Source organism: Melospiza georgiana, chromosome 16 (genome assembly GCF_028018845.1).
Source record: "Melospiza georgiana isolate bMelGeo1 chromosome 16, bMelGeo1.pri, whole genome shotgun sequence".
Classification (NCBI taxonomy): Eukaryota; Metazoa; Chordata; class Aves; order Passeriformes; family Passerellidae; genus Melospiza; species Melospiza georgiana.
In genome coordinates, this window is record NC_080445.1 from 14,223,949 (window position 1) to 14,239,726 (window position 15,778).

At 47.1% G+C, this 15,778-nt stretch overlaps 1 protein-coding gene across 2 annotated transcripts in view; it reads right to left on the reverse strand.

The window, feature by feature from the left end:
• Positions 1-5,106, reverse strand: part of ADCY9 (adenylate cyclase 9) — an 86,863-nt gene extending 81,757 nt beyond the window's left edge. For both annotated transcript variants that reach the window (XM_058035909.1, XM_058035906.1), the window contains exon 1: positions 3,242-5,106. In XM_058035909.1, the coding sequence (XP_057891892.1) occupies positions 3,242-4,940 (1,699 nt within the window). In that variant the 5' untranslated portion in view covers positions 4,941-5,106. The remainder of the gene's footprint in view (positions 1-3,241) is intronic.
• Between the last annotated feature and the right edge of the window lie 10,672 nt (positions 5,107-15,778).

A 15,778-nucleotide genomic window follows, 5' to 3' on the forward strand; every position in this document is an offset into this window, starting at 1 on the left:
CAAAGTCAGAAACTGCAGGGAACACACCAGGGCCTCCCTGCTTGCACTAAGGAGCCAAGGAAGCAAAGGGGGAAGATAAGATACTCCCATCCTAAGATTCCAGAAAGAAATTGAGTTTTGCCTCATCTCCAAATCCAGGAAGAGCAGCACTAGGATAACCTGGAGCACGTGAAGCTGAGTGTTTCAAAGGGAATGGGGAGCAGGGTTTTGAAGCAGTTTCCCAAGTGATTCCCCACACCCTGGAGAGCTGCACCTGGATTCCTTGGGGGTGAAGGCAGCCAAAGGAGCAGCCTGGCATGCTCCAGCCACAGAGGGGCTTTTGTTCCAAGAGCTGCTCCAGAAGCAGTGTTAGGTGCAAGTCCTGAAGTGTGCAGAACGTGGACATGGTGTGCTCAGCACCTCCTACTTGTGCTCTTTGAAGAGTTTACTTGCTCCTGTTGACTCAGCCTCAAAGATAGCTACGGCTGCTGCAGCTCAGACAATTAAGAGATAATACACTAGACATACAGCATCAAAAATAGGATATAATTAAGATATCAAAGGTTGAAAGGAAGCTGAGAATTGAAGTACTGGTAGGGAAACAAAGCTTATGTGTGCTATCTGTACAGCACTTTTATACTTGAAGAGAGTACAGGGTATGAGATAATTAAACAACCACTACAAACTTCCTCTTCTCTATTGCTACTATCAACAGATTTTCAGGGAAAACAGTAAAGCAAAGCTTCCTAACAGCACCTCCATTCAAGAACTGAGCAGGTGCTTGGCAGAGATCAATTAATTAAGAGGTGAAATCTCAGTTTTCCTTATTAAATCTCAGAGCTGCTCCCTAACAAAACCCTCCCCTGCAGCAGATCCTGCACACCAGCCCCTGGCACTGCTGTTTGATGGCTTTTATCATTGCCTTTGATGTATATTTTCCCCTGATGGCATTTACCTATAAGCTGAGTAATCTGGCTGCAGAACAAAGTTCTGAGGAAACAGGAAAAATGGGCAGCTCTGAAGCACCCACTAACTACCACATCCCCTGAGGGTCTGGGCAGGGAGGGAACAGAGTTAAGTGTGCTACAAACCTGTGGCTAAGGGCAAAGTCATGGCAAAGGTCTGCTTGGCTTAGAAACACACACAGCCTCTGATTTCTATAACTGCATAAGACATTGGTAAGAAATGGCAGCTGATTACAGCTCTACAAAAAAAAAATACAGAAGTGAAATGGGGAAAAAGCAAAGCCCAACCCATATTCCTTGTTAAAGTAATTCTTACCACATGCTCCAGCTGCTTTTGCAGCTACACTTCAGGGTAAGAAGAGACCATTAAATGTCACTTCACAAAGCAAATCTCATCTTATCTAGACTGCATGTCAGTTTGTCCATCTGTAGTACCCTGGCTGAAGCAGGAGCTGTGAAAGGCATTCAGAGCTGCAAAATCCAAACCTCTGTACTGAGGAGGCAGAGCAGCCTGTGCCCTCTCGTGATAAATGGCAACCAAGGACAGAACAGAAGTCTGAGAAAGACCATGAAAAACCCACTGCTGGCATGTGGTATAATTGCTCTACACAGTGCTCTTGTGATCTCCTAGAAAATATAAACAAATGAATAAGAATATTTAGGAGCAGTCTCCACAGCTAAGTTCATGTCAGTTTGGGACTAATATTGAGGACAGTAATAAATGCAGCAAAAATATTGAATTTTATTTGTAGCTACAACACAGCCTTCACACTGCATTTGGCTGTAAAGGTACATGGAAGGGGGAAATATCACAGGGCTGTTCCTCTACAACCTGTTCAATCTATTTCCATTAGAACAGCAAAATTCATCTTAGAGTAACAACGAGGTTACATCTTATGCTGTTTTCTTGAAAACACACTCCCACTGAAATCCATCAGTGTCAACACTTCCCAAAGAAATTCAGTGAATCGGTATTTTTAGGAGCCGAGCAGAAAGCCCAAGCCCAGGGACACACATCTGCTTCAGCCCCGTGGCCCCAGGCAGCAATGTCACAGCTGATGTCGCTGCTGCCTGGGAGGCTCCTGCTGCAGCCACGCTGCCCTGTGCAGGCAGACAGCTCGCTCACCAAAAATAAGTTTTTGTGTCACATCAAAACAAGCACCTGCCAGGGGCAAGCAGCTGCCACTGCCACCACTGCTCTGCAGTGCTGTCCCCACGTCCTTACTCACTGACCTTTCCACCACCATCCCGGCCTCCTTTTGTGTTTGCTGCCACAAATATCTCCTTCCTCCATCACTATGCCAGTTTATGACTCCTTCGGGTTCTTCCACTCAGTTTTCCAGGTTACTTCATCAAAATGGGTATTTTTATAAGCAGAACAAATAAACTCACAGGGCATGCCAGGGTTCGTTACATATTCCACTCCCATTTAGATCCATCTGCTCCCCACCTTGGACTGGGAGCACTGCAGACAACAATCTCTCTGTGAGACAAAGGCAGGGCACTGGAGAGACACAGCTCTGACAAAAGAGACAATTAAACCCTCAGCTCGTACAACCCTCCTGCACGCGCCTCTAAGGGCTGCTAGAAAGCAGCCAGGAGTTTCCCTTCAAAATGAACATTGTGAAAAAATGAAAATCAGACTTCTAACCAAGGGGAACCGAAGGATCCTTAATTTTCTTCTCCAAAAGGCAAATTTGCCATTTCATCCCCAGATCCCTTGAGCTGCAGAAATGAGAGCATCTGCCAGCTCACTGAGCCACCTGAGTAACTTTTTCCAGCCTAACTCCAAACTGCAACAACTTGCCATATCAAACTGCCAAATCTACAGTGCTCATTTCTTTCTGTGAATCCAGCTGTCATTTTTCCCAAATGCCTTCTCAGTCCCAACTCTCCTGATGCCAAAAAAAACCTTTTCACAGATATACATAATTTTGCAAAACACATATGCTCTCTGTATGGCACATGGAGTCAATTAACAAGTTTACTTACAGAATTAAAGGATGACACACAACAGTAAAACAAAAACCTCTCGCAGACAGCAAACACATGAACCTTCTCCTCCCTGCAAAGCAACACTCTCAGAAGGAGCGCTGAGTTTCAAAGCCTATGTTGAGTACCACAGATGATCTCTCACGCTTATCTCCCTGGCATCTTTTATCCTGTAATTCCCCCGGTGTTTGTGATCGTCAGCACACCGAGTTAAATGTAAAACACGGTCAGCAAGCACAGAGCAGGCACTGGGGCAACTCTGTTACCTCACAAAAGAAAAACAAGCACAAAATAAAAGCACGTACCTTTTAACTGGTCGGCTACCACGCTCTGACCGACGCGCTCCACCACCTTGCCATCCTCCATTTCATAGCGATCATCCAAATATTTGGCAGTAGCTTCCGAAATATGGACCTTGCCAGCCACCCCAAGCTGCTCCATCAGATTGGCCAAATTGACATCGTTGGACCACACATCGAACTTGAACCTCCTCATGCCTAAGATGCCACACAGGACTGTCCCGGTGTGAACACCGACTCTCATGTTCACCATTTCTTTCTTCTCCTGGCAGAACTGCTCGATGGCTTTGATCATCCCCAAGCCCATCTCGATGCAGCAGTAGGCATGGTCTGCCCGGGGCTCAGGGCAGCCGGCCACGCAGTAGTAACAGTCTCCCAAAGTGCTGATCTTCTCACATTTAGTGTCCTCACACAGACGGTCAAAGCGTCCGAAGAGGTCATTCAGGAGTCCCACCAGGGCGTGGGCTGATTTGTTGGCGCTCATTTTCGTGAAGCCGACGATATCCGCGAACAAAATGCTCACTTGCTCGATCTGCTGCATTTTAAAGGGACGGAATATTATGGGGGTTTTCTGTATGGAGGGCTTCTTCTTCCTGTTTTTGGGGCTTGAGGTGGAATGACGTTTGATGGAGTTTTCACTTTCATCATCCCCCTGCTTCATTAAGTCATCGGCTATTATTCTTGGCATAACAGAATGAATCATCCTCTCTTTCAGGGCTTTTTCCACTTCCAAGTCTTTTCCATGCATGATGGATTGCCCCACTTTCAGGAATGTGCTTCTTGATCTGACTTCGGACATGATAAATAAATGAATACCGATGGCGTGGATGCAGATGTGCAGGAAGGCTTTACTCAACAGCTCCCAGTAAACCGCACCAGCTCCCAGAGGTGTGAAACAGTTCTCATCACGGAAGTGATAACCAAAGGTCTCGAAGAGGACCGAGTACGACAGTCCCAGGAACAAGCTTAAATACAGGGGTAAGTGCATCACTGTGTAAAGCAACAAGAGCACTTCAATACACATAGAAAAACTGCCCACTTGAGAAAGACAAGTGTCCGTGGGATCTGCCGGGAGAGTCCGGTTGGACATGTCACCACTTCCTGAGACAGGCTTCAGAGCCTGGAACTGCGGAGCGAGGGTCAGAGCAAACACCAGGAGGGTGAGTATCAGCGAAGTCCATACGTAATGGCGGGCATAAGTCTTAGTGAAAGTGAACACAAAAAAAGCTACACATACCAGGAGGAAGCACAGAGCCGGCACCATGAAAACAATCTGTTTCTCTCTCATGTGTATGCCGAAGTAGATGCCCCAGAGCAGACAGGCCACGCCAATGTAGAAGAGGGCATAGCGAAACCTGCGCTGCGTCTGCGGGAAGCATCTCTCCATGCAAGCCTCCTCCAGGTTGTTGGAGTCGAACTTGGGGTTCCACCACTTGGAAGAGGCCCTCTCGAAGAGCTGCGGCAGCTTCTTCTGCCGGCGGAGGCCGGAGCCAGTGCCGCCCGCTCCGCCGGCTCGGCGGGCGCCCCCCGACTCCCCCGAGCTGCAGCTGGAGGAGATGCTGTACTTGCAGTGCTTGGAAGAGGTGCCGCCCTGGTGCTGCTTGGGGTTGATTTTCACCGTCACGCTGTTGCTGTCCCCGCTGGAGTCGCAGCTCACCTCGGTGCTGTGGTGATGCAGCAGCTGCTGGTGCGGTGGGGAAGCCATGTTGTCAATTCCTCCTCAAGAGCCCGCGCCGGACTTGGGTCTCTGGGGTTGCCGAAGCCACCGGGCTCCTCGCAGAGTCGCCTCTAGTCTCCTCCGGTCCCCGCCGCGTAGGGGCGGCCGGGCAGCGCCGCGGCGATCGGCCGCTCGCCGGGCTCCGCACACTGCGCGCCGGGGCTGCCCCGCATAGTCCCCTCGCCTGGGCCGAGCCGGGCCGGGGCTGCCGCCGCCCGCCGCCGGCCCCGCTCCCCCGCAGCCCTCCCGAGGCGCGGGGCGGGCGGGCCGCTGGCTCAGCCCCGCGGGGGGGACGTCAGGCCCCCGCCGGGAGGGGACCGCTCCTCCATGTCGGCTGCAGCTGCCCGCCGCTTCCTCCCCGCACGGCCGCCGACGAGGGGCCGCCTCCCGCCCTCAGCCGCCCGCCCAGCCGGGACGGCAGCAGCAGCCGCTGTCCTCTGCTCCGCCCGCCCGCCCGTCTGAGGGGAGGAAGGGGAGCGCGGGGACGCGCTCAAGCGGCCGCCACCATCTTCCTCACGGCGCGGGGGGGGGTTCGGGGGGGCTGCGGGAGCGCGCCCCCGCTGGCCAATTGGGCGCGGCGGCGCGGCGGGAGCGCGCCCCCCCCTACACACAAACACACACTTCCCGCCTCAGTGCGAGGGTCGCGGGCAGGAGCGGGGACGGTCCCCTCAGACAGGGACGGGTGTGATGTCAATATCGCTCTCCGTGAGGCAGGGACGGGACAGCGAGGGTGGCGGGGGCCGGGCGGCACCTTAGCGGGGACAGTCCGCGGGGCCGAGCGCCGGGGTTCCCGGGCTGCCCCCGCCACCGCCCTCCCCACCGGCTGACATTTGCCATGCGCAGACAACATGCACTTCACCAAACAATTCAGCCCGAGCCCCGCTGCAAACTCGCTGGGTTATTTTTCTCCTCGTTCTCCGCTTGTTTATGGCTGACGCTATCTCGCCTGCACCGCTCCCTCGGTTTCATTATCTCTCCTCGCAGATGGACCGTAGCTTTCCTTCTTCACAGGGCTTCTCTCTGCTGGTGCTAGAGCTCCCTCTCCTCTCCCCAGCTCTGCATCCCTCACCCTTGCTCACAGGTGATGTTCCCGTATTGGTCCCACCTCATCCCCCTCAGCTCCAGCCCCAGTTCTTCCTGCTGTGGCTTCTCCTTCCCTGAATCCCATTTTCTTTATTCCAGGTGAGCCTTCTCCAGTGAAGCACTTCACTCCAGCCTCCCTTCCTCCTGCGGTCCCTTCTCCTCTGAAGACCCCAGCATACCGTAAAATAAAGCCAATGGCGCTAATGTAAAAATAGTGACATTGTGGCCATGGGAACAGGGCAGTGACCATCCCCTGTGCTGGGCACCTCCAATCCCGGGGTGAGTTTTTGGCCTCTCAAGACAAGACAGACATTGAGGGGCTGGAGAGTGTTCTGGGATGGGTCAGGAGCACCAGGAGGGGCTGAGGGAGCTGGGAAGGGGCTCAGCCTGGAGAAAAGGAGGCTCAGGGGGGACCTTGTGGCTCTGCACAGCTCCTGACAGGAGGGGACAGCCGGGTAAGGGTTGGGCTCTGCTCCCAGGGAACAGGGACAGGATGAAACAGCCTCAAGTTGTGCCAAGACCAGTTCAGATCAGATACTGGGATCAATTCTTCACTGGAAAGGCAGTCAGACACTGGCACAAGGTGCCCGTGGCAGTGGTGGAGTCACCATCCCTGGAAGTGCTCAAAAAACGAGTGGACATGGTACTTCACAGTATGGATTAGTGGGCACAGTAATATTGGGTCAAAGGGTGGACTCAATGGCCTTGGAGGTCTTTTCCAGCCATAATGATCTATGACTCTCTGTACTCTTTTTCAAAAATAGTAATAGAAAATCTGTGGCCACACCATGGCTGAAATTGAAACCTGCCCTATTTTCCATTACCTTTGTAAAGATGTCCTGTAACCATGCTGTAACATATGTTCGTAGTGTTATTGTTTAGAAGAAATTTGTATTTCCTGACATGCTCAAATATCAAACTAATCTCCAAAAATTCCAGTTAATAGCAATAATTGTTCTGGTTTTGCTGTGACATAGTTGTCTCTTGAATTCCAGCTAATGGCTCAGCTGATCAATATTTTATAGGAAGTGCTGCTTACCATGCAGCTCTTACATAAACACTGTTGGGAAGAGAGAAATCCCTGAGCTGACAGAGCAGAAAGGCAGGATGGCCTCCTGGGCTTGGCTATTAATTGATAAAATTACTAAAACTTCTTTCCAGCCTTTTTATTGATTCATCTAAATATACTTTAAGTTACATTCTTACTTCATACAGGATGATGAATTTATTTAATCTGCAGGATTAAAGAAGTGCAACAGTTTCCAAGGATTCAAAGGTGTGGTGGGAAAAGAAAAAAGTTTTTTACCTCGTTGGCAGAGAATTTAAGGTAAAACTACCAGTGTTTTTATTTTTTTTTTTTTTAAGCAAACCTGTAAGATTTATGTTGGGTGATTTGAACTTAGAGATTTAAAAGGTACTGAAATTCCAGCATAGATTTTTTTGTCTTGTTCCCCTGGGCTCCATAAAGTGGGACTTTGTATGTTCTTAGAATAAACAGAATCACATCAAAGATACTGGCTACATCACAAGTTTTCACTTAGTCACCCACATGATGCCAAATAGTTCCTCTTTCCCAGCTTTTGTTTATGAGTTTGAAGGAGGGAGATGGGATGGAAGGAGACATCTGACTTGTCAGACCCTCCTTTGGTAAACTGCACATGGGGGTTTCAGGGTTATGCAGAATCCTTGCTCCCCCAAGGAGCTCCCATTAAACTTTTAACCTGCAGGCTCCCATCCTGCTCCTCCACTTGATCTTTTGGGTGGAACAGCCACCAACACTCCCCATCTTCCCCTGTCCATGGAAACATCCTGCATGTGCAGTCAAGGAACAGTTCTCTTCAATTTTCATTAGCTCTGGCTGGGACAGATCTCGTGCTGTCTCCTGAAACACTGAATTTTTAATTTCACTTTGCTTTTGTTGTGTAAATTTTTCTCTGTTGAATTCAAGTAGCAGATTAAATGCATGAAGCAGAAAACCACAAACACCAGTGATGCTTGGATTCATTTTAAGTGTGACTGAGATTTGTTTTAGAGAACAAGAAGTGGTTTGAGGTTGTATTTGTTATTTCCTCACCACCACCACCTTCTGATTTGTTTTTATCCAGATGGGTGTAGCAGCCATTGTGTCCCTAAGGCAGCACCTGAGTGGGTCATGTCTGTGGCATCCTTTAAGGAAGATGCTTCCTCTGGATCACTTTTTAGCCAGCACAATGAGCCATCCTGTAGAGCTGGGATCCTCCATGCAGGCTGGATCCTGAGCCCTGGCTTCATTCTGGACTTGGTTGTGCTGCTTCCCTGTGGAGAACTCTGACCACCCTTCCAAAATACTCTGGGACTGCTTTCCTTTCTCAGAGGAAAATTAGTTAGAGGAAATATTTCACAGAGCAATAGCTGGGCAAATGCAAACCCTCCTTGCAGAGTTCTTTTAACTTCAAGCCACTAAATACACATTTAGTCTATGGAACTGTATTTACTTCCCCTCTCAGAGGAACAAGCTTTGTCAGCTGTAATGATGAGCTGTTGTTTGACATTCATAATATTGTACTTGACTGCTTATCTGATGGAGGCATGCAAAGCTATTTAGGGGCTTCTGAAATGTGACAGCCCACATGATGCTTTTTTAGACTTCACAAACCGCCTTCAGGAGGGAGGAGAACCTGGCTGGCTGCAACAACAGCCTGCCTTAATGCCAGCAGGGCTGCTGGGGCTGGGGAGGAGAAATGGCCTTTGAAGGTTTGCAGCTTTTGTTGTGTGCTGTCAAAGGAAGAGCTTGCAGCCTGAAGGAACAGCATGGTGGATGCCATGGGTGGGGACTGTGGGGGTTATTGATCCTGCCTGGAAACAGCATAAAGATGGAGGCAAATATGTTAAAACGTGTTTGGACCATCCACAGACAGAAGGGGGCTCAAGGGAGACAGCTCAGATGCCCCATGTCATGCTATCTTCTCTTAATAAACAGAAAGATCTCACTTTCTGACAAATTGCTGTATCTTCATCCTTACTGACATGCAGAGCAATCATTGTAAGTTTTGTTTTGAATCCTGGAAGCCTCCAGGTGAAAGAACTCATTTAGGAAAACCAAAACTCAACAAATCTTCTGGCTTCTTTTCACAGACTAACAGATAAACCTTGACAAATATTGTGAAACACTGTTACTCCTTCGTGGTTTTAAAAATTATAAAGTATCACAATGTTTATTTCATTATTCCATAGCAGAAGAGCACAAGGGTTGCCTTTGACATCTGTTCCATATGAACCCACAGCAGCTGAGTAAATGGGTGGGGCATTCTCACCTCCTTGCAGTGCCCAGGTTGGTTTTGTGTTCTCTATTTTCATCCTTCTGAAATTGCTGTTCAATTTATTCATATCACTGAGAGGATTTCATATCCCAGATGAGATGCACAGATTAAATAAGCAAGTAAGCAGTAGAAGATCTTTTTATGTGACTCAAGAGAGAGGATGAATCCCAGTCTGGATGAGTGGAAATCTCTGACTCCTCTGGGACCAGGATTTTACTTGCAGGCTTTATGGTTGGCTCATTGGAGTGGTCTTTTTGCCAAAAGCAGTGCAGAAAATTCCACTTATCTGACAAAATGTCTGCCACCAGGAGGTGGCTTCACTCAAATACACATTTCTTTAAGATGAAGACAAGCTTAAATTTATTGCTCATTTCATTCATAACCAGAAGTTCTCCTCACTTGCCCAGCTGCTGAATCAGCTTGGGTACCTCAGCCTTGAGTCAGCAGAGCCCAAAATAGAAACTTGCTCCATTTCCGAAGAGAGGAAGTGCCACTGTTGTCTGCAAATACAGCCACATCTGACATGCTTTTATAGCTACAAACACTCAGGGCAGGGACTTCCATGGCACTCTGCTGCTTAAAAAAAAAGGGGGAAGTAAAAAGTCACTTTCTTATTCAAAATAGGAGTGTTAGGGTTGCTGTGAGTGGAACTGTAGGCATGTGGGAGTCCCAATGATTAAAGAGCAAGAGAAGGACTTTACAAGTGGCAGTCATTGATGTCACCTAGCCCAGCCCAGCACCAAGCTCCCACTCCACCTGCTTGCAGTTTCTCAGGACATGCTCAGGAATTAGGCAGACAACAAACAGGCTATAACCAAACTGAAGCAGAGTCTTAAGCCATTAGGAAATAATGGCAAGAAAACATGGTAGAAGCTCTAAAACACTGACTAGAGATCAGCTACCAGCATTCCCAAGGTAGAGCTGAGTCAGTCCTGCTGCCATGAGGTAACTCCATTTTATAGCACAGCATAAAACAGCAAAAAACCTGGGGAAATGACCAAGAGCTGCAGTCAAATAATGGGAAGTGACACTAAAGTCATCAGCAGGACTTCATGAGTAGGTGGAAGGCAGTGAAAAGGCACATAAAAATACTCTTATGTGATACAAATGAGGGAGGATTTTCTGTGGCTCCAAGTCAGGACAAGAAGTAGAAGAATGAGGAAAATGTGAGTTAACTGGATCTGCCCTTCTCAAGATCTGCAGTTTTTTCTCTTGCAAATGAGCATCTGTGGTATTTGGCATCCTACAAAAGGACCCCCTTGTCCAGCAGCACTGGGGTGCCCCCTTCCCATGGGTGCTCCTGGTTTTCTTTTCCTGCATGCTGCAGGATGGTGTCATGTTCTTCTTGGTCCAAGCAAACTGGTGCTTGCATTAAATGTGTCTGAATTGGCTCTGTTTTCTACAAGGAAAAGCCATTCCAATGGGCAGACAAAAATCAGTAACTGCTTTTAAACCATGGGCAGACAAGATGTGATCCTGGACACAGAATTTTCCTGCAGTACCATGGAGGAAACTGTAGATACTTGAAAAATTTATAGTTTCTGCAACAGGTGTGAAGGTTGCAACACACAATTTTACCATTTTTGCAAATTGAAACATGTTTTATATTTAGTTGAAAGAGGTGAGGTGAGGATTTACAGGTGTAATTACAGGATTGTGCACACAGTGCAGCTTTGGGAGGAAGACCTACTGCAAATCCACAGAAAACCCCAGCTGAGGAATTGCATGTGCCACAAGCAATTACACACCATCAAACTTTGTGAAACATTTGCTATGTGTGCACTAGGCCCTTTTTAAATTTAGATTTCTGGGAAGAAGAGAATTGCTGGGGCATTTCTGTGACCTGATCCCTCGTCTTGGTTGATCCCTGATGGAAAGGTGACCCCAGGCACGGCTGAGCTGGGAATGGATCTGGTGAGAGCCATTGCTGTCTGATCCAAGCACAGTGTTCCCAACTGTATCCCTGAATAGATTCACTTGCTCTTTCCCTGGCTCTATTTTAGCCACAAATCTCTTATTCTGCCCCGTGGGTGCCAACATTTTGTTAAAAAATAACCAAACTCAGTAATACTGGTGCACTTTTTTTTCCCCCAAAGGGTTGAAGTGAACGTTCTTCTTACCTATACCTAGGACTTTACCTGTGTACCTGCAGCTCTGGTGACATCTAGAAAGATACATGACCTTTACTCCTTCAGTGGATCAGATATATCTCAGCAACTTAGCAATGTTGGGACAAGTATGAAGTGGAAGGCACTGAGAAACTATTAAATCGATTTTTAGTTTGTATTTAAGACAATTTCTACACACTTTTGTGTTCTCAAGCTTGGAGAAAGTTCACTTTTTTCTACAAACACAGCAACCTGTTATTACTTCAATTTTTTATTGTGGTGGTAGGATTGAGACTTAGATGAAACAAGAAAGATTCATACAGGGCAATGTATAGAATCAGACAATCATGGAATGGTTTGGCTTGGAAGGGAGTCTAAAGATCATCTCTTTCCAACCCTCTTCTAGACCAGATTGAACGTGAAAGCAAACACCTTCCAAAAACTCATGTTTAAAACTGAGCATGAATGAATGTTTTTGCCATGTGCCTTGTTCTGTTTCCAGAGGAAACAAAAGAAGAAAATGTTGCTGAGAACACTAAAACATAACACTTTGGCAGAGGTGGTTGTCACATCCTCCAGGCATTTTGACCTGTGGTGCTGCCCTGGCAGTTGTGGTGTGTTGTGGAAATAAAGTGTGAAGTCACTCAGGAGTGGGTGCTGCTGGTTGTGGACGAGGCAAGTACATAAATACCTTTTGTCAGAGGTAAGAGGGAAGGCTTGCTTCCACAGGGGAAGGGGAATAATGGTTCTGAGAACTGAAAACACAGCAAATGTCTGTTAAAAGGGGGAGCTGGGGAGCAGGACAAGGTGGCACATAGAGCCCAGTGAAAGGTCACAAAGGGAGAAATGCTACAATCCAGCATTTATTGCCTAATGGTGCCAGGATTTAGAAATGGGGACCCTAATCCTTTTATAAACCAGAAATCTCCTTGATTGGTGAATGGGATAACCAACAGCCATCATCAATAAGTAAAAATCACACCCTTGTGCTTTGTCCACACATTGAACTCTCAATGGAACAGTCAGGCAAAATCCCTGTCCAGTAATTTCCCACCAAAGGTTTCCTCCAGACTGCAGCTTCCAGAAGCTCTGCATGATTTTACCTGTGAGAACTGCTCAGATTGCTTGGTAGATTTAGTGAGATGAGTTATTCACCAAAGGGATCTTGGTTATGATGGTACTACTATGTGTGATCTCATGCCTAAAACTGTCCCACATTTTGTCTATTTATTTGGGAAATTAATTTCTAGAACACTTGGAAAGCAAAAACAGGAGTTGAAATTGCCTCTCAGTATTTCTTCAGTCCAAACAAAAAACCAAACCAACTCATTGTGTGTCTTACATGTTCAGTCCAAACATCTCAGTTATTAATCTTAAATTCCTGGGTGCCTGGAGAACCTGTTCTTGAATAAGCTGCAAAGCTGAAGGCTGGCTGAAAATATTAAAGTAAGGTATCCCACCATCTTCAGCTGAAGGATTTTCCACAATTCTGCAGTGATTTTGGGAGGCAGAGCCATGTGGCCAGAGAAGGGAAAAGGCTCCAGCCATGCACCAGGGAAGTAGGGGCTCAGAAGCAGACTGATTGTTCAAAGTGGCTTTTTCCTGTCTGTTCATTTATCCTCTTTCACCATCCTTGTTTCCATTCCTTCCTCAGCTTTATCTCTGTTGAAGAGAAGAGAAAATATTCTATTCCCCTTTCACAGTTGTAACACATATTTATTAAGTCTCATTCTATTATAACTCAAATAACTATTGCCATGTTTGATTCTCTATTTGGACCATTTAAGCTCTTAATGAAGAATTTGCCCTGCATCTGGATCTCTTCCTTCCTTTTTTTCATTGAGTTCAGTTCACAGTCAAGCCCCATGGACTGCTTTAGACACCCTTTGAGTGGAGATGTTTGGATTCTTATCTGATTTTCCCTCCTGCCCTGTCTCACCCCTCCAGCTGCGCTGCTCAGACCAGGTGACACCAAGTCCATCAATCACTTTGCTACAGCCTCAAACTCCTTCTTCCAAGCCAGAAATGTGGGCAGGGCTTTTGGAGAGATTATCATCTTCCTAACCTCAGCCTGAGTGCAAAGCAGCCCACAGCCCACCTCTGTCCCTGTGAGCAGTCCTGCTTCTCTAACCATGGAAACTTCAGCAACACAGAGTTGCTGCTTTCATTTCGCCCCAAAAAGGCAGTGACAGATTAGTGGGAGGATGTTTCTTTCTCCAACAGAACAGAGCTTCAGGTGGCCACTGCCTGGGGCCCACCACCTCTGCCCTGCTCAGTGTCCTAGGAGAAGTGCAGATGTAGAATTTTTGGGCTGAGGTCTTATTTAAATTATATATTAGGCTGAAAAATGAACACACAGGAATGAAGGATGCTCCCAGTGCCTGTTGGAGCTGACAGCAGGGATGGTCTGGGCTGCTCCATCCTCCTCCTGCATCTCAAGGCAAGGACGTGGCAAACACCATGGACTGAAAGAAGTCCCTTTTATAGGCCCCAAATCTTACAGAAAATAAAGAGTTACAAGGCTGAAGAAACCTCTTAGGCTGGAAATGTATTCAGTGTTTCTGCAGAATGGGGAGAGCACAGAGCTTCACTTACCAAAAGCAGCCAAATCTACAGGACTGTGGGGTTGGAAGACTTTTATGTCTAGCAAGTAATAACTGTCTTTAATTAGCTTTGTTTACATGATAGATGTCAATGTCAAGCTCTCTCCATGAAAAGGGCAGAATGTCCTTAGTGGGAAATGTGAGTTTTGAAGCCTGACAGCATAAAACCAGCAGGAAGGTTTGTGCTCAGACTGCTGGGGAGAAAAATCACCTTTGGCTCAACAAAACAGGAAGGATTTCAAGCCCACAGCAGAAGTTTTTCAAGAAACTAATGAAAATGGAGGATTATAGTTTAAACTGTTTTGCAATCACTGGCCTCAATCCTGCAGACACTTTTCACACACACTCAACTTTATATCTGTGGTTGGTTCTGCTGACCCTCATGGGATTATTGACACCTGGAGATAGAAGTGAAGGCCAGACTGTTTACAGAGCAGAGTTTAAACTATAGCATTTGAATTTTAAAAAAAGGCATTATATCAAGGTCTGCATAATCGGCTCATTGGGATCCTTCATGTTTGAAAAAAAAAAACCCTGAGAAACTCAGGAATTAAGATTCATTAGGTGGTCTCAGATCTGTTCCCTTGTGTGAATAGGACCTTTTGTTGTGCTGGATCACAGCACTGGGCCACAAAACTTATTCAGCAAATATTGAAAAAAACCCACCTTCATAAAATTTGAATCTATGGCTCACATGCAAATACTGTCTGTATTTCTTTCCTCTCTAAAAAATAGTATGTTTGACCACTAACTGAGACTGAAAGGTTTCTCCTCATCAACAGAGAGCAACTAATTAGGGAAAAAAAAAACTGGTTTATAATTTTTTTTTTAATTTTGATTTTTTTTCTTTCTTATCTCAGCAGTATATTGTACCTGCCACGAAAGCACTTTTTGAAACCCCCAAAACAGGAATAAATCCCCTCTGCGAGCTCTGGTTCCACCATTTATCAGACTGCTGGTGCAGGAGCCAAACTGCCATTGGGCTGACTCACATTTGGCATTTTGAGTTTATGTACGTGATGATGATGTTTGCAAGCAACAGGGGAAAAACCCTGTGTTCATCAGCACCATGATCCCAGCAAAACCTTCCCTCCTCAGCTGCATCAGCAGAGCCCAGGGATGTGGCCAGAGCCTAAGGCTGCTGTGGGCACTGTTGTCACCACTCTTTGCCACCCAGCACCACAATCCTCACGTTGCATCCCAGACTTCCAGCTGGCCATGCCCTGTGGCTGCCAGAGCCCCACATCTGCCCAAATTTAGGCACACCTGGTGCCCCTTTGCCCTGCCCATCCATCCTGACCCTCTGTGATTCTGCCAGCATCCTTTGTGGCTCTGGAGAGCCAGCTTTGGCACTCAGGACACCTTTCACATGATCCTTATCCCCCCAGGTCCAATATTTTCAATGTATTATTCCTGGCACTGGTATTGTCCTTGACACCAGGTTTATTTTTATCTTGCTGGCCCTTTTTATCTCCAGCTCTGTTGCCCTAAGTCTTATCTTGTTTTTTGCCTTTTCCCAGGCTTTAAGGACCTGATGGGGACTCTGGCCACACAATGACCTGGCAGACTTGGCTGTAAATGGCTGTCACTCCCACCTGCCTCTCCTGGCATTCCCTAAGCTTTAACCACAATTTCTGGCTGCATCACAGTCCTGTTGGTCGGAGGCAGAAGTTGTCCCTTCAGGCCCTGCCACCAAGTTGCTCTAGGTGTCCTCTGGCTCAGGCTGACCCATC